Source organism: Cupressus sempervirens, chromosome 5 (assembly GCF_028749045.1).
Source record: "Cupressus sempervirens isolate cs-2001-9-10 chromosome 5, ASM2874904v1, whole genome shotgun sequence".
Classification (NCBI taxonomy): Eukaryota; Viridiplantae; Streptophyta; class Pinopsida; order Cupressales; family Cupressaceae; genus Cupressus; species Cupressus sempervirens.
In genome coordinates, this window is record NC_143122.1 from 340,044,464 (window position 1) to 340,065,990 (window position 21,527).

Here is a 21,527-nt window from a genome sequence, read left to right on the forward strand (position 1 = left end):
CACACTTCATGTATTAATTCATCAGCAACTGACAGCCTTAAAGGAATTAAATTTTTCTTTATGTCTTCTGTAGAATTTGTAAAGTTGTCAACAAAATTCTTTTGTTCAGCATAATTTGGTTGAAATCACGGTACTCATTAATTGTAAATAATTTGCCACTCCACATGCTGTAGTTTTACTTGAACAATTTTTTTAGATTTGCATAAAATTATTGACCATATTAGGCATTGTTAAATGGAAGATTTTTGCCCACATTCTCGAAAACTCCAAACAATCCATTTTAATTTTAGAACTAAAAAGCAAAGCTCCAATCTCTTTATCAGTCGAATAAATTTGATTGAAAATTTCTAAATTTCAATTATCCAAAAATGCCTTGGGCTTCCCAAAAAATTATATCAATCCTATTCACAGATTTCAAATAAGACTTGTTGAATATACTTTATCTGGTGATAATAAAAAGAAATACTTATTTAAAAGAATAAGATTGTGATCTTTACTGGAGCAAGAGCTGGACTTGTCAAGTGTCACCACCTATTTTTCATAGTGTTGATTAGAGGCTACTCTCTGCAGACTATTTTTTCTCACACTGCCCAATGATAACTAGGCATTGAAATCAATCACAAAACATTCCAAAGGAGAGTAGAAGAATACTTCCGTCAAACCATCAGTTCTATATGATAATCGCAATGTTAATTCGATCTCAATTTGTCAAACTTCAATATTGTTGTATATATATTATATTCATTGTTCGATATTCAGATAATTGAATCAGTAATCAGCATTATATGGATCTTCGTCACAACAAACATCATCATCATAATTGATGTTAGATGCCCTTAATCGATTACAAGAAGTGCAAGCAGGCCTCCACTGCAACTCACAGTAAAAGCATGCTGGCTATAAGTCACCTCAAAAAATGAAATGGCTATAAAATCAGAGGAAATAGATGGTGTTGCTTTCTCTAGTGACTGTGAATCTTATCGTAGAACTGCTTATTTATCAAATAAAACAGAGTTCGTCTTTTCCTGTTACTCATCAAACGAATATGCAAGTGAAAATTACTAAATTTAGGGTTTAGGGGGCATCTTTGAACATCAAAAGTCAAATGAAAATCATTGAAATTGTCATCCCCAGATGCATTACCTTTTTCAAATCGACAATTTCATTGCCGTCAGTGTTTCATTTGCCCCTCATTAATCTTTGCACTAATGCACCCTTCTGGATCATCTTTGGTGCCTTTTCCATCTAATCCTCTCATAGGTCCTTTTGTAGAACAAAGTTAATAGTTTCCCAAAGTCAGTGCTTTGGGTTTGCATGATCAAATTCTAGGGCTCCACAAATGATTTGTAGCAGTAAACTTCATTAAATAGAGCTACCACATCAGCATCCACTAGTTTTTTAATGGCAGGCAGCTGATCTCTAAGATCCTCAAAACCAAGGAGCAATTTTGAACATCAAAAATCAAATGAAATTCATTGAAATTGTCATCCCCTGCTAGAATCACCTGGGTATGTTCATGAACAATCTCAGGTATAGATAAGTTTTTGGACATTCCAATAACATAGATTTTAAATTTATAAACAAATATAGGCTCAAAAGATCATAAGTTGTGACTGTAAATTATCCCCACATTCTCTCAAACGTAAAATGAGGTTTAAAAACATATAAAACATATATCAAACAGAAGTGACCTTTAATTACCTAAAGACATTTACATAATTCGCAATATCTCTTGCAATGCAAAGAGAACCATTGGTATAACTGTGAAAAATCGAGCTCCCAAACAATTGGATCTCCCTACTCAAGACCCAACAAAGGAACTACAAATTCACATAAGACTGAAGAAAGCAGCCAAGTCCTTTAAGTGACAGGTTTCCACATGAATAAAATAGCACCCAGAAACTGATACTAGAGATAAGTAACGGCAGCGTTTATTGTTAAAAGTGGTAATCTGAGAGTAAAACAGACTAAACAAGCCCAGAAACAAATTTAACAGGCTGACTCTAGCATCACACAAATCCCATCCTGCAGCCCAAAACTAGGGTTTAGAAAAAAAACAACTGAATAAGGCTTTTTAAATTTATTAAGCACTTTGAGATAGTACATGGCAAAACATCAGTTCTAGGATTTCTTAATAATGGTTAAAGCCATAGAGTTACTGAAATGGCAACTTGAATTTATCAAAATTGAATTTTAGTACATTACAAATGATTAAAAGGAATCACATTATACCTGGAGTAAAGTAAACATATGAATCGCTGACGGCAGGTATAGCAGCTTCCCTTACAGCATCACTAGCAAAGAATCATATCACTTAAACACCACTTCAGTAGAACTCGTAGAAACCACAGCAGAAAGTTCCAGGGAAAGAGAAACCAGATGATCATATGGCATTATAAATTTTAGATTAATTCAGGGTTAAAAAGAATAATGTTTTCCCAATGTCAACAGAAAAATTGGCTTGTAACTTGACAAGGGTAAACAGTTAATAAAAAGCATGACAGGATTTGGCTTCCTTCCTTTAAAATACAAGTGTCTGAGCAAGTATGGTCTCCTGAAGAAGCTGCAACGTGCTCAATTCCTTTTCTCATTTTGCAGGAGAACCTACAGGTTTAATCATTTAAAAACTTTAATAGAAAAATACAGCTTTCTGAAAATTTACCAAAGCGAAAGAACAGATAATGACATATTTAGACATAAAGCTATACCAAATATATCTTTTTCTAAGAAAACTATAATTGGAATGGACCAAGATATTATCCTTCTACAAACATGATTGCTCGGTCTTATAATTGTGATACACTGAAATATGCAAATAGCAGGCAAATAGAAAGCAACAAAAGCTTATTAAACAGGTACTAGATGAGAGTTCTTTTAATGTTAAAGAACCATACCTAGAAGGCTCTTTGTCCAATGTGTTGAGAATGTCTAATCCTCCATCAAAACTATTGACACATACTCAAAGATATTTATATTTACTGATCAATTCCCATTTTTTGTAAGGCCTGCATCTTCGCCCTTGGAGTTCTTATGCTGCAAAATTACACAAACAAAGAAATACACCCCATAAGCACCAGTCCAGAACAGACGAGAGATATTTATAAATAATAGCTTACTTGTATGTCAAGCAGATTTAACAAAGTCAACTTTGAAAAATGAAATTTGTTTTGTGTTTTTGCAAAACCACCGCATAAACATTCAGCGTCTCTTATATCTTTACCTTTCTTTTCTTATGCTTGTGAGGATCACCTTCCTCTTCATTGCCATCATGTTTTCTTTTCTGTTTGCCACAAAAAGAAGGTAATATTAATTTGTTGAACTATTAAAGTCTGGAACCATTAGCTTACTAAAATTTTAAAAATGCAAAAGATATGCCTTTTTGTGATGCTTTTTTGACTTGTCATCTCCATTTTCATGACTGCCACTTTTGTCCTTCTTTTTGTCCTTGTCTTTTTCTTTATCCTTATCCTTATTCCGGTGCTTGTGCTTCTTGTGCTCTCTATCTTTGTCCTTTTCCTTGTCCTTATGCTTCTTATGCTTCTTTTCCTTATCCTTGTGCTCAATCTTGACCTTCCCACTAATTGTCGGTACCCCTCTGTCTGCCTGAATTAAATTAAAACAGAAGTATTGCAAATTTTAATTTAAAATCAGTGGATTCATATTCAAAGTCTTAAATCACAAAATCCAAATGGCAAGACTTCCCATAAGGTTAATTATTTCACAAAACTCACCTCTGACAGTTGGATGGGTCCATTCTCTCTCAACTCCAAAGCTTGCCTTAGTGTTTCTAAATCAAAAGGCTGGATACGAAAACCAATATCCATGACTGGAGGCTCCTGAATGAGTTGTTCTAATTCCATGCCTTCCCCTTTTCTAATTTCAGTATCACCAACCACATTATTTAAATATGATGTTTCAGCAATTGAAGCTGGTAAGGGCTTCTTGCAATATGCCTCATGGTGTGCCCGTAATCCAAACTGATTTATCAAATCTATGGCACCTGTCAATTCTTTTGGCCCTGAGCAAGCAAAATTCAATATCTTTATTGGAATATGAATGCTTAAATATGCAACATATTGCGTTCAGTTCTACAAAAATCAATATAAAATTAGATTTCAATATTTGACAAGTTAAATAACGTAAATCATATCAGTAACAAAAAGTAACTGTTCAGCCAGAACAGCACATATCATCCCAAAACTTCTTGTTATCCACCTCATAATCTGATTTCCATATCAGCCAATCTCTATTTCTTGTTATGAATGTACAGCATAAGCAAGATAAGCAATTGTAAAAACAGACACACAGATCCTTACTTGACCCATTAATCAAGATGGCCAGCCAGAACTAAATGAAAAAATGATATTGCTTCAAACCCAAAATGGTACAATGCAAAAATTGCAAGTGGACCTATTCTTGTGCAGAAGATATACACAACGAAGTTAAGCATAAATCCATTACCAAAACTATTCTGTTCATATGGAACTTTCCTACCACAGAAACCTTGTACAGTATCAACACATGTGCATGGAAAGAGATAATAAAAGCAATGGTGCAACTATGAGATGAAGTCCCTGAGTAGCAATCATTTGCAATCCATCCACTCTCTCAACTGATTCTTAATCACGTAGACAAAGTAATTTCCTACCACAGAAACCATGGATGATAAAAATGAATGTTCATAGAAAGGAATAATAGAAGTGGTGGTGGAACTATAAGATGAAGTCCCTGAATTGCAATTATTTGCAATTCAACCACCCTCACAAGTAACTAATTCTCCTCTTGCAATGGAAAATGTTGCCTAGATAGTAGATAGTGACAGACAATGCATCTTCATATTTGGTAATTGGTAGACTTCTATGTCTGAGACACCAATAAGGATTGAAGAATGAAAAAGACTTTGATCTGCTTTCATGGCACTTTGCAGTAGAAACCCAAGGTAGAACAAGGATCTTTTGGCAAAATGGGACCAAATTAGAGGATGAAATAGTTCAGGTAAATGGCCTCGATGATTTAACCCCAATTCTATTGCCTGAGCCAGATGCAAAGCTAGAGAAAAATGAGCGTCAAGAGAGCATCCTAGCTGAAGAATAAGTGATCAACAACAAATCTACTACAACAAATGGCTCTGAATTCGGTGATGCTTTATATGCAAGATAAACAAATGCGAAAACAGACACAGATCCTCACTTGAACAAGTAATCAAGATGGCCAATCATAAATAATTGATAAGTGGAAAAAGGCTCCTGCTTTAAATCCAAAATGGTACAACACAAAAACACAAAAGACAAGCCCTTCCTATAATTAATCATTGTTTTATCTATGCAACTAATTGTCATTTTCCTTACCCATATCCTTAATTCTTTATGAATTTTTTATGTAAATTATTATACACCAAAATAAGAAAGTACATAGATAAGAACTACAAAATAAAGATTTAAGCTCACTTAAAGGAAAAAAAAAACCAAAGCCAATATCTCTCAAAACACCTACTTCAGTCTATTCATCATAACTCAAAAAGTTGCTTTATTTTTGAGCTCGAGATGAATATTTTAGGATTTTTTTAAGAAAATAATCGATGTGAATCAAAATATCTCAACAGGCTGTGGCCAGGAATGTTTCAACTCGCCATTTATTTCTGGAAGACATAAAACAACTCTTCCTGTAAACGCTGGGACAAAATAGAACAAAGAAACACCAGGCCTAGATCGGATTAAAATCAAATGTACCATGTAGCTTTAACAAAGGAAGGAACTGTTGCAATCCAAAATTTTAAAAAATTGATGCCCCTCCACTAATTCTGCACATATTATGTTGTGCTGTCAATGATGCCATGAGAAAATTGGGCAGAGTTTGAAGAGAAAAAATTACAAAAACCATACAAGAAACTTTAAAAGATGACACTAAAAAACCAGACTCCCTACAGCAGCTGCTTCAATCTGATCTTCTCCAAAACCAAGTCTTAAGTGGAGGCAGCAGCCAGAATTTGCCAGCACAGGAGCTATTCCCGCATGAATTAGGTGTTTCTGCTTTGCAGGGCTATGGCCTTTGTCATGGTGTCACATCCAGTTTTACTCTTTTTGCTGATGTTATTGCTGGGGGGATGGCTTTTCCTTTACTTCTTCTACAACCAGCACCTGACACTGTATAACAGACACTTCAGCGACAAAGATTTTGGCGATATTGACTGTCAGGAGTTTTGTTGTTGTCTTCTTCACTAATGTGTTGTTTGTAGTGATTTTCACAACTATGGTTGAATAGTCTATTTTTGATGCGAATGGGGTTCAGGTTGCCTGAGTATCTCTTCCTGCCTGAACACATTATTGGCAAATTGGCAAGATGCGTGCCTTTTGCTCCTAATGTCGCATCATACGTTTCAATGTGTGATTTCTGAAAAATGTTTCATTCCTTGGAGTGTGTGCAGGCTTGCTTGGTCAGTTTGGTGGCTTTGTGTCCTCTGTGTGAGCTGTGTTTCCTCGAGTCTGCATGCATGTCTTTTTTTTTGTACTTTATTTAATGCTTGGGAATTTGGTGTTTATACTTTCTCTATTTTTATTTTTGTGGTCTCCATGTGTTTAACCTTAAAGGACAGTTTCTACCCCAGCCTGGCTCACACGTGTGAGCCAGTGTTATGGAAGCCATAATGATGACAGTATTATTGCACAGAGTGCAAATGAAAACAATAAGAAGGATAAGGATATCGCTGGTAATGGCAATAATAGTTCGGCATGTCCAGTGAACAATACTGAAAAGCCTTCATATAAATCTGTAGTGGTGGAGAACTTGGTACCTGTGTGCCCTCCATGAGCAAGTTTCAATGGAACATTTGGTAGAAAAGAGCCTGCAGGAGATATAGGAGAATAGGAAGGGCTGCAGCCAATGGAGGTGGACAAGGAAATGGAGGAAATGCCACAGCTGGAGGAGGCAACGCTAGGTCTTCTTCTCCCGGTTTTTGAACTCTTTCCTTGTCATTATTAAAGCAGTTAGGGCAGAGCAAAATCATTTGAGAAGCATTGTTTTTTTTTTGTTTCCCTTGACCATGATTCTTTGCCTTCCCGAAAATTCTTTGATGAACGGTTATTTACTGTTTGGGGAAAGAAATTTGACATTCAAGTCAGTTTCTGCAAAATGATACAAAAAGGGCTACTTGAAATAATTTTTAAATGTCATTGTAGACAAGAAAGAGTGCTTAAAAGGGACTTTTCAAATGTTGGGCATTTGTTCTTTCGTGCATTTGCATGGTCCCCAAAAGTAAATAGGTCTACTCCACATTGGATAGAAATTAAAAACCTCCGAGTGGAATTTTGGCCATTTATCACTCAAATTTTAAGGTCATTTGGGTTTGTGCTACAAATTGACGAATCTAGGGCTACCTTGCCACGTATGAATGCAAGGGTTCTCATTGCCCTCTCACCTGAAATTGATTTTCCAGAAATTATCACCCTTAAAATCGACAACGAAAACTTTTCTTGGGAGCTTGACCTATTAGGTAAGTTGAATGTGTGTTTCAAGTTGTAAGAATTTGGTATAGTTCTAATACCATGTAAGAATTTGCCTTAGGGCACAATCACCCAAGATCAAGGAACTCAAGCACAAAATAGACCAATAGAGTATGATCAGAATAACAATATGAAATTCAATTGATGTATTGATTGATGTACAAGTACACTAGGAGTGCCTGAATATAAAGGCCTCTAAAATGCTTCTAGAATGTCTAGGAGTTAGCAATGTGATAAGCCTCACAACTAAGCAAATGTCCACCAAGAGTCGATTATCCTCCATTAAGCACAGAAGTTAGTGCAATGATGAGAGGATAAGCCTACAAAGGTGTGTCACGTAAAATTATGTCATAGACACCATGTGCTTAATTAAGAGTGCGAACAACAGTGTTGTCTACATGACAACTCAGTAAGTTATGCAAACTCTAGTGTTGTAGACACCATGTGCTAAAATAGAGTTGCTAACTCTTGTGTTGTCAACATGACAACTCATATGAGTACACAAACTCCTAGGTGTCTAACCTAATAAATAATAAAATAATGCATTTATCCTAAGTAAATAATAACCATTTACACTAACACCCCCCCTTAAGTGCAACTTAGGGGAATGCACTTAAGATCACAAAAGCTATGATGAAATGCATGACGGGCCCCAACTACTAGGCCATGTTAGGTACCCATGTACAAATGCAATGAAATGCAACATCTATGAAAACGGGGAAAGAGGGAAAACCTCGTGGGAAAAAACCTCCCGAAAAAGAGAGATAAGTACAGGAAAGAAGATGCATGTATGGATGGAGTAATCAAGACCCCCCCCCCCCCCCCATTATGACATACATCATGCATATACAATAGAGAATCCCTCCATGAAATCTCCCCCTTAGTGAAGGATCTCGTATTGGTGAGTGCTTGAAGACAAAAGAAAATCCAATGCCTACAAACAACATTTCTCCCTTTGGGAAGAAGATACACCAAGTATAGGTACAAGTATGCTTCCCACTATGGATAGGAATATGGAAGAGGGCTCTAGATGTAGTATGTTGTGGATGTTGCCTCTGAAGTCTGCTCATATGCTGACAAATCCTTAATGAATATAGATGCCACGAATGGTGGCAAACAAGGTAACATGTCCATGTATGAAATTGAATCAACCTCCAAAGACAATGAAGCATCATGATAGGAAGATGTAGAGAGAGAACCAATGAAGCCTCCCCTCAATGATAAATACACACCCATGATAGAAGCTCCTTGATGACAGAAGAAGTTGCACCATGAAAGTTGAATGATGTTCCTCCTTGTAGAAAGAAATGGTGCCATAGGTATAGTAGAGAATGCTCCTCAACTAATAGGAAGAATCCTCAGAAGATATGATGTCTGAGGAAACTGGAATACAATCTCCAAAGAATTGTATGAATCTCCCAAGACTAGTATGTCTCCTCTGAAGTGAAAGAGTTCTCCTCCAACTGCTGTAAAGAAATGTCCACAATCATATCAGTCTCAAAAGAAGGATCAAGTGGTTGAGAGTTAGAGTATTCTCTCGCAACAAGTGAAGAAGAAGTCTCCTTAACAAAGAGAAGACGGATGTCATCAATGATGTCTCCAACATCTTCAATGTGAGACTCCACAAACAACACTACAATGTTTGGAAGGAAGTTATTCCTTGAAGCTAAAGTAGGAAGACATTGTGTTTCCTGTTGCACTGAATCAGGAGCATCTGTGGCTAGAACTGGATCACTAGAAGCAACAGAAGCATCAGGAGGTAGGATCTCATCTAGAATTGAAGGTACCATAACTAAAGTGACTAGAGGTAGAATGTCCTTAGGGAATGGAGGGACTCGCAGATCTCCATATGCTTCCCAAAGACACATCCAAACATCATGAGGAAGACTTGCCATACTAAGACAAGCAAAAGATTCCTTACTCATACTGTTATACATAAAGCGAAGAAGATTAGAAAGATGTTCCCAATTAGGATTAGGTGGCAATATCTTCCAATAGAGATAAGGAAACACTTCCTTATGTTCTCTTAGATGATCAATGATTAAAGCACTCCATTTGTGATAATTCCTCGTTGTCAACCTCGGTCTTAAACCAAACTGACATTTGTGACAAGATTCCATGAGATCAAAGAATGTATGCAACCCCCAAAATGCAAAAAAAATCAATGAATCCCCCAAATGAATGATTTGGCACTTTATACTTAGTGTGATTACAATAGGCCACTTGCCAATTTAGGCCTTAGTGGACTTCTGATTTTGCTGTTTACAACCTCTTCTTCAAGTTCGAATCTGGAACTAAGCAATGTACAACAATTTTGAAGCAATACAATGCAAAGAAGTGACCTATTTCTACAAGTGATATTTTTGTCCACACAAACCGATAATCTGATTGCAGATCTAGAAAGTAGACGAAAAATTAAGCACTTTCAAAAAAAGCGGAACTTGAAAATGTGTCTAGATGAGCCCATATAGAGCATTTGAAGTTGCAAAATGTAGGATTGGATAGGTGCAGTCACCAAAGACTGCAGCAATTTTTGACAAATCCATGCACCAAAACTAGAAAATAACAGCACCACTGAAAAGTTCAAGAAATTCTAGCCAAAATCAAAAAAATTGCACCTGATTTGGAATCCGAATGACTGAGATATGACCTCCCAAACTTGGACTGTCAAATCAAAACTAAATGTGGAGAGGGGTTTGAGCAACAAAATATTATGTTAAATTTAGCGTCCAAACGATCATCACAACAGTGCAATTTAGCCTGCTAATGACAGTGAAACGGCCGTAATTTAATGTCATAGTCAATTGACGTCAACAACCCCCTCCCAACCTAGTGACGTGACAGGTGACATCAGCGTACGAAAATGTGAGATCGGCAGTTGTACTGACGTGGTGTGGCATATGGACATGCTGCATGGCAAACATATGTCTGCTGACGTGTCACATGAATTGGCTAGGCCCTACGGCTTGCGGTCTTGCCACGTGGGTCTATGACATGGTCGGGTTTTGCGAACGTGGTAGTGTATGTGTCCTGTCACCTAGTAGCTAACTAGAGGCTGATGCAAGTGTGCATGTGGCTCTGCAGCACCGATGTGGGAAGAAGGGCTGGCAATTTCCAGTGGCCAGCTTGTATTGCCCACAAGAGATCTGGCTACAATCGCTAGCAGGAGATGAGACAACGGCGCTGGCATGTAAGTATGCGTCAACGGTGGGATTTGTTAATCCCACATGCGCAAGGCAACAAAGTTTGAATGTGTTGATAAACACAAGCCTGTCGAAGGTTTATCAAAGTGAAGTCGTCGAATGTTGGAGGCCGGTTGAGCGTTAAGCTCACTGGAATGTACTATGGTCGTCAATATCCGGTATATTGTTGTCGGCCATTAGTGGAATAAATGCAATCGGTGATGGAATATGATGGAATATTCTACGGTTGCGGGAGCCGAGATTTGACCATCTGGTTCTTGCAAAAAAAAAAATCTCTCCAGGCCTGCTAGGCTGAAAAAAATCGAACAAAATAATCTGAAAAATACAATAACTGCAAAGAAAATACAGATCTGAAAATGAATTATACAGATCTAAAAATGACCATACCAAATACTGCAAATCGGGCCTTCGAGTGCCAAGTTGCAAAAAAAATTTGCATCAAATTTGACTATGGCCTAAGGTAGGCAAATTTATAGTCAAAATTCACCAAATCGACACTTCAGACGCAATGGTAAGGTTTGCTTTGGGTCTAGATGCTCCCAATGACTGCAATACTCCAAATCTAAGTCGAGGTCCTCCAACAGGTGAAGCAAAAAAAATGGTCTCCAATCGCTATGTGAAGAGAAATTCCCTTGGCTCTAATACCATGTAAGAATTTGGTATAGCTCTGATACCATGTAAGAATTTGCCTTAAGTAAAAATCACCCAAGATCAAAGAACTCAAGCACAAGCACAAAATAGACCAATAGAGTATGATCAGAATAACAATATGAAATTCAATTGATGTATTGATTAATGTACAAGTACATCAAGAGTGCCTAAATATAAAGGCCTCTAGAATGATTTGAGAATGTCTAGGAGTTAGCAATATGATAAGCCTCACAACTAAGCACATATCCACCAAGAGTCGATTATCCTCCATTAAGCACAAAAGTTAGTGCGATGATGAGAGGATAAGCCTACAAAGGTGTGTCACGTAAAATTATGTTGTAAACACCATGTGCTTAATTAAGAGTGAAAACAAATGTGTTGTCTACATGACAACTCAGTTAATCATGCAAACTCCAGTGTTGTAGACACCATGCGCTAAAATATAGTTGCTAACTCTTGTGTTGTCAACATGACAACTCATATGAGTATGCAAACTCCTAGATGTCTAACCTAATAAATAATAAAATAATGCATTTATCCTAAGTAAACTTAAGTAAAGCGTAAATAATAATCATTCACACTAACACAAGTAAACACAACGGTCATTAAAAAAGGAATGCCCAGCCATTAGGAAACTCGGAAAAATAATGTTAAAGTTATAGTGGAATAAAATTAAGTTAATAAAGCTAATGATGTGCAAGAAAATGCACATTCTCGATGGTACAATTAACGGGTCCTCAAATCCAACCAAACCAGAATCCATTCCCGGTTCTGTACAGCCAATGCCACCGAGTGAAACTCCTACCTCAGAGACTTAGGCACAATTTTGTCACTCTCTCTAATCCATCATTTGATAAAGACTTTGATATTATTCAAGCGGCATCTAACACTCCCAAAGCAAACAATATCTCACCCCGCCCCTAGTCGAGGATAATCCAACAAATCATTATGATAACAATAATGGCCCAATCCCCACTAGACTGAACGCTCCGTAGTTGGCCATCAAATCAACTAATGAAAAAGTAGCCAGAATTAAGAGTGTTATACAGGCCCCTAAGGAGGTACGTTTTCCCTCACCTGAGATTCCAAAAGATATGAGTATTGACTCTGAAGAGCAGTTTACTGAACTCCCCCTAGTAATGGTAAGAATAAAAAAAACATTCCAAACTGTTTTAACAGATTGTACAAAAATCAGATACCCACTTCCAAATAATTTCTGATGATGAACATACATAGTTGGAATGTGAGAGGGCTTGAAATGCCAGACAGGAAATATGCAGTAAGAAGTTGATGTAACAAACTTAGAGAGAGTTATTATTTGCTTACAAGAAATTAAAGCTGTAGAGTTTCAAGCATTCTCCATGCTACAATTCCTTTACGATAAAGCTATTGGATACCATTCCAACCTATGTCACAAGATGCTGAATTTTGGGCTACAAATTTGAAATTCGGCGAATTTAAAAAAAACAAAAAAAATTGTTAAAATTCGTATGAAGTTCGTCGGATTCTGTTGAGAAGGATTTTTTACGGCTGCACCTAGTTGAAAAGGAAATGTCTACGGCTGCGGCTAGGGCATAAGAGATTTGCGGTGGTCTGAATGTGTCCACTTAATAATGAGATATTACAGTCATGACATGTTCGTAATAACGTGTCCACATAAATTTCTAGGGCATAAGAGAATTCTGGCCCTTACATCTGCTATTACGATCTGGACATCCCCTGTCTAGAGCATTTCAATTTGGACTGCCACAATGCAGACAACCAGCATATGAAGCTTGAAACTCGCATGCCATTTGTGATATCCGTGTTTGTTTAATCCGCTTTGGAGCATGCTGCATCATTTAAAGGCAACAGTGATTTTATATATTTATATTGCAAATAGTTAAGAATCACACATTGGTTTTTAAATAGCATAAAAATTAGTATTTTATTTATTTTTTGATGTTATAATAATATTTTTATTATGTTTTTTACTAATAATATTTTAGTGTTCTTATTTCCTGTGTTGTATTTTTTTAAATGAATTTGATACATTTTTATTTTTTATCATTTAAATTTTAAAATTCTATATTATTATTTTTCAAAATAAAATTTAGTGAGCATTTATTTCAATTCAAATTTATAATGTTTTCATTGTTTTGAAGTATTACACTATTTTAAATATTATTGAATATATTATTATATTTTCTAAAAACTAAATTTAGATTAGGTGAATTTAATGTCAAATTTTTTCACTGTTTTTACCATGCCAAACTCAAACTCAAATTCGAACCTTGTGACTTATAGATTCCAACCATGATCGTGGAAAGGGAGGTACTGCTATCCTTATCATTCCAAAGTGAGCTGACCTGATTGTTGAGCATGGGTGTTCTCCATGTCAAAGGGTGTTATGGGTTGTCTTTAAGCTTTAGGAAAAACCAGTTGGGGTATGCAACATTTATGATCCTAATGACAATAGGGAGCGTGCAAGACTGTGGGATTGGTGCTGATCAGGGATACCAAAGGCTTTTTGGATATTTGTGGGTGATTTTAATATGGTAGAATACAGTATGAGCAAACAAGATGGTTTGAAACATGCATGGAAAGGCAATGAACGGTATTGTTCGCATAAGTTTAAAAGGAAATTCATATTAGCTGATCCTGTTGAGTAGAAAGGGAATGAAATTCATGGCATTTGGTTCACATGGTGCAACAATCAAAGTGGGAAGAATAGAGTGTGAAGGTGAACCCTGCCACCATTTCAGACCACTCCCCTGATTTCTAGCCTCATTTATTTTGATTCTGGTTCAGCCCCTGCCCCCAGGCCTTCTAGCAACAAAATTTTCCAGTTGAGTTCTTCCATTCTAAAGGACTCTGATACTGGAGGAGTGAATAGGATGGTGACTTGTCTTTCTAAAATGTGCTCACAGTCCCATAGACCTTGAGAGCAATGGAATTCTCTTAGTTGATACATGGAAAAACGTGTATCACATTGTTGGCAAGAAACTAGCATTTGATAGGCTCAGTGGGGAATCCTTTCTTCAAAATAAACTAAATGGTATTGAATAGGAGATGCAATGCAAAAGAGAGGATACTAACCTTAAGCAGCAGCTGATCTCAATCAAGCATCCACTATAGAACTCAATGTCAAACGATAAGAAAGGCAGGATGAACTGGCTGAAAGGTGACACTGACTATAGATACTTCTTTAATATTATCAGGGCTAAGCAAAAAAAGAGAATTTATTGAAGAAAAAGAGATTTTTTTATTTATTTTTTGGGAGGTTGGGGGATGGGGTCGGTGTTGTGGGGGAACAAAGTTACTTTACTAATAAGAGAAAAATATTTTAAATTTTACTCGAGTTATTTTCCTCTGAGCATGGTGCTGAAAATTAGGAAGCTATGAATAAATGTCTGATACCAATACCTAAGAAATTAACTGCACATGAGATTAATAGACTTGGTAGAAATACACACTAGATGAAATAAATAGTGTCATTGGCTCTATGTCTAATGGAAAATCACCTGGATTAGATGGTCTTCCAGCAGAATATTATAAAGCAAATATAGAATGGATTGTTAGTGAGCTCTTGGCCCTATATAATGATTCATATGAGCAAAGATCTTTATGGACAAATGTGAATAATGGAATCTTTAAACTTCTTCCTAAGACTAAGGAGAAATCTCTAGTTAAAAATTAAAGACCAATCACTCTCCTGAACCTGTCATATAACATTATTCCAAAGGTAAGAATTGCAGGAATTATTAAGAATTTTGTATCAGTTACTCAGGTTTTATCAAGGGCAGGTAGATTTTGGAGAACCTAATCACCAGTTGGGAGGCTTTGAACTGGGTGAAGGCTGATGGGCAAAATGTGGCTATGATACTGTTGGATTTTGAGAAAGCATATGATAGACTGGAATGGCAATTTATTATTGGCATGCTCAAGGCTTTTGGTTTTTCAAAGTACTTTTTGTAACTGGATTGAAATTCTCTTCTAGGACGTCTCCACTGTTTTGGATGTGAATGGGAATATTTCTGTGCTCATCCCTCTGCAGAGATCTATTAGGCAAGGGTTCCCCATTCCTAGAATGACTAAAAAGAATTTAAGTGTGCGGTCAATGGGGAAGGTTGCAGATGGAACAAGGTGACAAAAGATTTTTTTATTTATAAAAATCCAATTAAAGACCAGACAAAAATGTAATTAAAACTGCTCTATGAACATCTCCATAAAATATTAGGTATATAACTATAAATCTCAGAATAAATCTTTTGAATATATTAAACATAATATTATAAAACTATATAGATGGACCATATATATATATATATAAGTAGATTGTCAATATTTGTGGCGGCTACAACTTTGTACAGCTGCAAACTCCCCTAATTGTACTTCTCTGATTGGCAATGGTGGTATTAGACTAGTACTACAACTCCCTAGGCTTGCATCACTGTAATCCTACTTGGAATGTGAACTTATTGTTCTTAATGTTTCATAAGGGCATGTTCTCAGTGTTGATGATTGCTAGTTTTCCTGCACACCACTCTTCTCCTTCTTAATGTTGCGTCCTTCGTCTTTAGCATTGTATTGGCATCCAAAAGCTTGCTCTCGTAGGGGGTCATTTCTATTGTTACATCTAAAGTTTATATGCCTCCAACTTCATCTTCCAATCTCATTCATAATTGGCAATCATTCCTTAGTCAAACAATCAAGGCTTTTCCCAACAGTTGATACAATGCCCCATGGCCAAGGTGGAGGAAGAACTTCATAAAAGAAACTCTAGTGTGTCATTTTCATTATTTTTTGTCAAATTTCATAACTTTGAAAACATGTGTATCCAAAAATTGACTGCCAATAATAGACTTTGAACTTAAATTGACTCCTATGCTAAGCATTTCTTTTATGTCACATGTCACAACCCATAGGAAAGACCTATTCTACTTCACAAAAGGGTCTATAGTGTTGGAGCAACTCCATCCTGGGAATGAAAACATGGAAGCAGCAACTCAATCACTTCAAATAGACCTTCTCTACTTCCCCAATTCTGGTGCCACTACAAAACCTGCCATTACATTTTTAGGCTGCTTCATGTTTGTGCACCATAGGTCATTCCACTCGTAAGAAAGATCCTGGCCCAAAATCTTCAAAAGACCATTCAACAATTACTATTAGTTCTTTGTATACATTTACGCATTCTTATGGAAATGGACCTCTCCCAGCTACTCCTAGCTGAGGTTAAAATCAAATCTAGCTCAAAGATATAGAGCTAATGTTCGACTATAAGAGTATTGCTTTCAAATGCAGCGTTGCTATGACACTTGACACAATATAGAGAAATGCTCAAAATCTCCTTCTCCTGCAATAATTCCTATTTCAAAGAAATGGCCCACATGGTGGAAAGAGGTTAAACGCAGCAATCGGCATATTATTCCCCTTACACTATTTTGGTAAATCAATGTTGTTGTAGTTGTGTTATTAAAAAGAGATCATAAATGATCTAAATATACAACAGTACACAAGAATGTTTCTATAACAAACAAAGAGAAAGAAACTAAGATATTCTGAAGAGAGAAATAGAAAGTTTCCACATTGAATAGAATCTGGAAACGTAGAAAAAGAGTGACCATCAAAAAGATTTACGAGAGAGAGAGAGAGAGAGAGAGAGAGAGAGAGATTCAACTCTAATACCCTCCCTTAATGGTCAATCATCTAACTGATGTATTTTGGTCACAATTTCTTCAAAACATTTTGTTGCTGCTTAGACCCTCCATGGATCTGCAAAATGTAAATGACCAAGAAGCCAAAATTCACCCATAAAAGAACAGAGAAGGGTGCACTAATGTATTTTGGTCACAATTTCTTCAAAACATTTTGTTGCTACTTAGACCCTCCATGGATCTGCAAAATGTAAATGACCAAGAAGCCAAAATTCACCCATAAAAGAATAGAGAAGGGTGTCCCCTTCAGAATGCTATGCAACAAGAGACAAGAGTCTTCCACTCACTCTGCCATTGACATGAGTTTGCAACTAACACTCCTGGAATCAACAAAACATTTGACTGGAAATCGTCATAAAATATCCAACCTAGTGTTGGATAACAACCTGACTATTCCTTGGAGACAGAGACAAACACTAAGAATAGCTAGCACAATGTTGAGGAAAATTTGACAAACCCTCCAAACTTCGTAGATGAGCACAATGCCCAAAAATAGACTACAAAAAGCCATGAATTTTTAGGAGAAAAACATAAAAACCAAGCATGATTTTTTAGGTGAAGAATCGGTCAAAACCAACATGATTTTAGAGGTAAAAAATCAATCAAAACCAAACAACAAAATCCAAGAAATGGATCAAAGAATACAAAGCTTTGATTTTTTAGGAAAAACGGTAAAACCCAATAGAAACCAACAAACGAATCCCACACAACTTTATGAATTACAAAATCAGAAGTTTTACTTTTTTAAGGGAAAAAATTATAAAAACCCATAAGAAATTTTGTAAGGGAAAAAATTATGAAAACCCATCAAAAAATTTTAAGGATGTCAATACACAAGTCTTTGCATGGCAAACCAATACATACAAGTGCATGCAACAAACATGCAACCCTCAAAAGCCTGAGCCTTTTGCTTTAACCAAGAAATTGCAAGATCAAAACCCTTAACTAGGCTTGCAATTTCCAGAAAAAAAAACCCTTGAAGATGAACCACAAAAGTTTCATAAAATACCTCTAGTCATTTTTATTTCTAAAAATCAAAAAGCAAATTTCTAAAAAAAACTCCAGATCAAAACAGGCTCTAATTTTTCTTAGATGATACCATGTTATGGTAGATCAATGTTGTTGTAGTTGTGTTATTAAATAAAGATCATAAATAATCTATATATACAAATATACACAAGAATGTTTCTATAACGAACTAAGTGAGAGAAATAGAAACATTCTGAAGAGAGAAATAGAAATCTTCCATATTGAACAAAGAGAGAACGTGGAAACATAGAAGAAGGATAACCATTAGAAATAGAAGAATATACACAAAAAGATTCCAAATCTGGTTTCACTGCCTAAAATAGTGGATCATCTAGATAAAATGTAGACATTGTAAATATCTAAAGTCATGCACCCACTTCCTTAAAGTGGTAGGGTAAGATTGGAAAATTATAATATAAATAATAAATTCAAAAATATCACAATCTAGAAGGTGATCTAGGGATGTGGGTCCGATGGAGATAGCTAACAAAGAAGTTTTCTCGTGACAATGGTCCCTTTAAATTCTTGAAATAATAATAAATAAATAAAATGAATCTCCCTCACTACACATGTAAGCTATTATTTTCAACATTCAGCGTACAAGTTTGCAGCACCCAATAAGACTTGTTCTTCAAACTAAGAACATTTGTAGTGTAAATTTTGACTGGAAAGGTTAATCATAACAGTAACTCTTACATATTGTATGAAAACCTACTGAGTTGAAAAAAATGTAAGGTTACAAAGCATACTTTCCTACAAATTACATCACACCCCTCACTGCGCGTAAGCTATTATTTTCAACATGCAGCGTAGAAGTTTGCAGCACCCAATAAGACTTGTTCTTCAGAACTAAGAACATTTGTAGTGTAAATTTTGACTGGAAAGGTTAATCGTAACAGTAACTCTTACATATTGTATGAAAACCTAGTGAGTAGAAAAAAATGCAAGGTTACAAAGCATGCTTTCCTACAAATTACGTCACATGCATCTCAGTGTCACCTGCTGGGTGTTGACTGTAAATTGGATAGAAGTAATAACTTGAACAACATTGATCAATGTTTTACAATCATAATCGTTTAAAGAGACTGATATGCTACTACTGATGGACTAAAGCTTACAAGTCCGATAGTTATTGTTTTTTTTAAGTCTGGCAATTTTGTTTTAGAGCTGCTGTAGGTTTGAACTCATTGGATTCCTGTATTCAGCTTCGTATTCTTCTAAGATTTAATACCAATTTGTAGTTCACAAACACTGCCTCAAGTAATGTTACTTTACACTGCTGTGTCAATATATAGGTTACCTTAAAGAAGAAGTTTAACTTGCATTTAAACATTGAATACTTAATACAACCTTACATTTACTGGTACTGATTATTTGCATTTTTGTGAGCTACTTGCAGAAGTCCTTAGAATAATCACTAGATATATGAATTACATCTCTGAAACAAAAAACCGACAATTTTTCATCCCTTATTTAAGGTAACTAAATTTGTCATCATGTCTAAGCAGCTAAAATATCTGTACAACAATAACTCGTTAAAAAGTTCATTCTAGTATGTTCTGAATTTTCAACCCTAACAAGCCTTTATGTTGTATTCAACAAGCTTATGCATAATCACTTGAGATTCTTTCCTGACACTCCGCAATAAAGACACAGTAAGCATTTTTTCCTAAAACTATAAATAGACACCAGAATGATAGCATGTTTCTTGAACCCTGAAACATCATGAGATTCTGTCTAACAATCTAACCTACATTCATTGAAACTTTTTTCTTAAGATTTTTAATCTTAATCGAAAAGAAAACTAGAATTCTTAAAATAAAAGCATTTCCCTGAGCACTAATTGTAATAAGAGAATCTGCTTAACTAGCAGCTGCAAAATCTGTAAAATTCCACTAACCCTGAAAAAAATTAACAAAAACTAATTCGATATTTTGAAAACTAACAATCCCGCCAAAAAGAAGAGTATCCCTCTTCATATATAAATGTCCTACGGTTTTACTTCTAACAGTTATCTGCAAAATCAATTAAATTTATTTCGCCCTAAAGGCTTGCAACAGAAATAGAAAACATTATAACTTCTGAATACACAATACGCAAAGAGATCGAAGACGGGCACTAACTTGGTGCAGCAGTAATAAGCCGAAACTTGGATTCCACCTCCTCTAATCGATTACCGGAGGCAGCCATCGATACATGCAGGAAAAAAGCTTCAATAATAAATTCGCAGAGCTTCAAAAAACCTCACCAGCCCCTCTTTTTCTGTCATTTATACGTTCACGTAACCCTAAACACCCTATTCTAATCACCTGCTCTGCGACGCTCCAATCATTTCCCTGTAACCTTCTGTGTATTACCTAAATGAAGAAAAATTGCCCTCGAAACTAAAACCCTAGTATAAAACTTGCAACTTTTAATGCACAATACAGTTTTCTTTAGGTGCTGCAAATCTTCCTTTTCAATCTTGACGTATTAAAATTAGGCATGAGAATCAAAACCCTCCATTGCCATAAAATCCACGGTCCGCGGCATTTAGAACGTTGGAAATGCCTCCCGAAATTGATCAAAGCTGCTCTCAGATTTCTGTCCGATTTTGAATTACCAAAATCTACACCCACACTCCATAAAAAACCCTAATTATCTTTCACTGTGGCCACAATATCAAAAAAAATCCCAACTCACTGCTGCACAGCGAAAATATAGACATAACAGCAAACAGAACGAAGATACAATTACGCGCTCCCAATTCAAATATTGCTGACCACATTTTCAAGTTATTTTTCAGGATGATTGCATTGCATGTTGGGGCACCATTTTAAGTCGTCACCGGCAGATTTGAATTTCAAAACCCTAAAAGAAAGATACCCACAATATATTTTCCTGTGCTTTAACCGAGTCTGGTATTTTTTTTATTCTGCGTAAAGCCGATTTGTGAAGGATTTGGCGCATATCACTGCAGACGGATCAAGCCGCAAAAGAGGACCCAAGAACGAAGACCTTGTTGGGTTGATTGTAAATATAATAAATAGCAGAGGAAGAGGAAATAATGAGTTTTCGTTGTTACTTGTGCGGCCGTATTTGGATTGAACGTATGAAATAATACATCCAATTCTTCCAACCTTTGGTTATATATACAATGTGTATATTATATTTTGTTTTGTGTGCGTTTCTTTTTCCAACTAAAATGGGATTGGACAAGTGATTTTTGCTAGTGCGTGAAGGGAATTTGGAGCATGTGATGCAGGCCCCACTTTCCCATAAACGTTATGAAGATAATAAATATTTACTTTGAAATCTTACCTTTTTATTTTTAGTTCCTGCCAAAGCTAATGGAATCACCAAAGTTCCATATTAGTTCAAATAAACTAAAAATTCCATGTATATACTAATGTTTGCAAAAGGTTTATGAATTTGCATAAATTTTTTGAAATTGAAAAATACATTTT

General features: G+C 35.9%; 1 protein-coding gene across 1 annotated transcript; it reads right to left on the minus strand.

The window, feature by feature from the left end:
- Positions 1–2,155: 2,155 nt before the first annotated feature.
- MED19A (mediator of RNA polymerase II transcription subunit 19a-like protein) lies at positions 2,156–21,179 on the minus strand. Its single transcript, XM_089830220.1, has 6 exons — positions 20,205–21,179; positions 3,732–4,018; positions 3,376–3,603; positions 3,221–3,280; positions 2,895–3,033; positions 2,156–2,604 (listed from the first exon to the last, which is right to left on the minus strand). The coding sequence occupies exons 1-5, from the start codon at positions 20,269–20,271 to the stop codon at positions 2,983–2,985; spliced, it is 693 nt and encodes a 230-aa protein (XP_089686346.1). The 5' UTR covers positions 20,272–21,179; the 3' UTR covers positions 2,156–2,604; positions 2,895–2,982.
- Between the last annotated feature and the right edge of the window lie 348 nt (positions 21,180–21,527).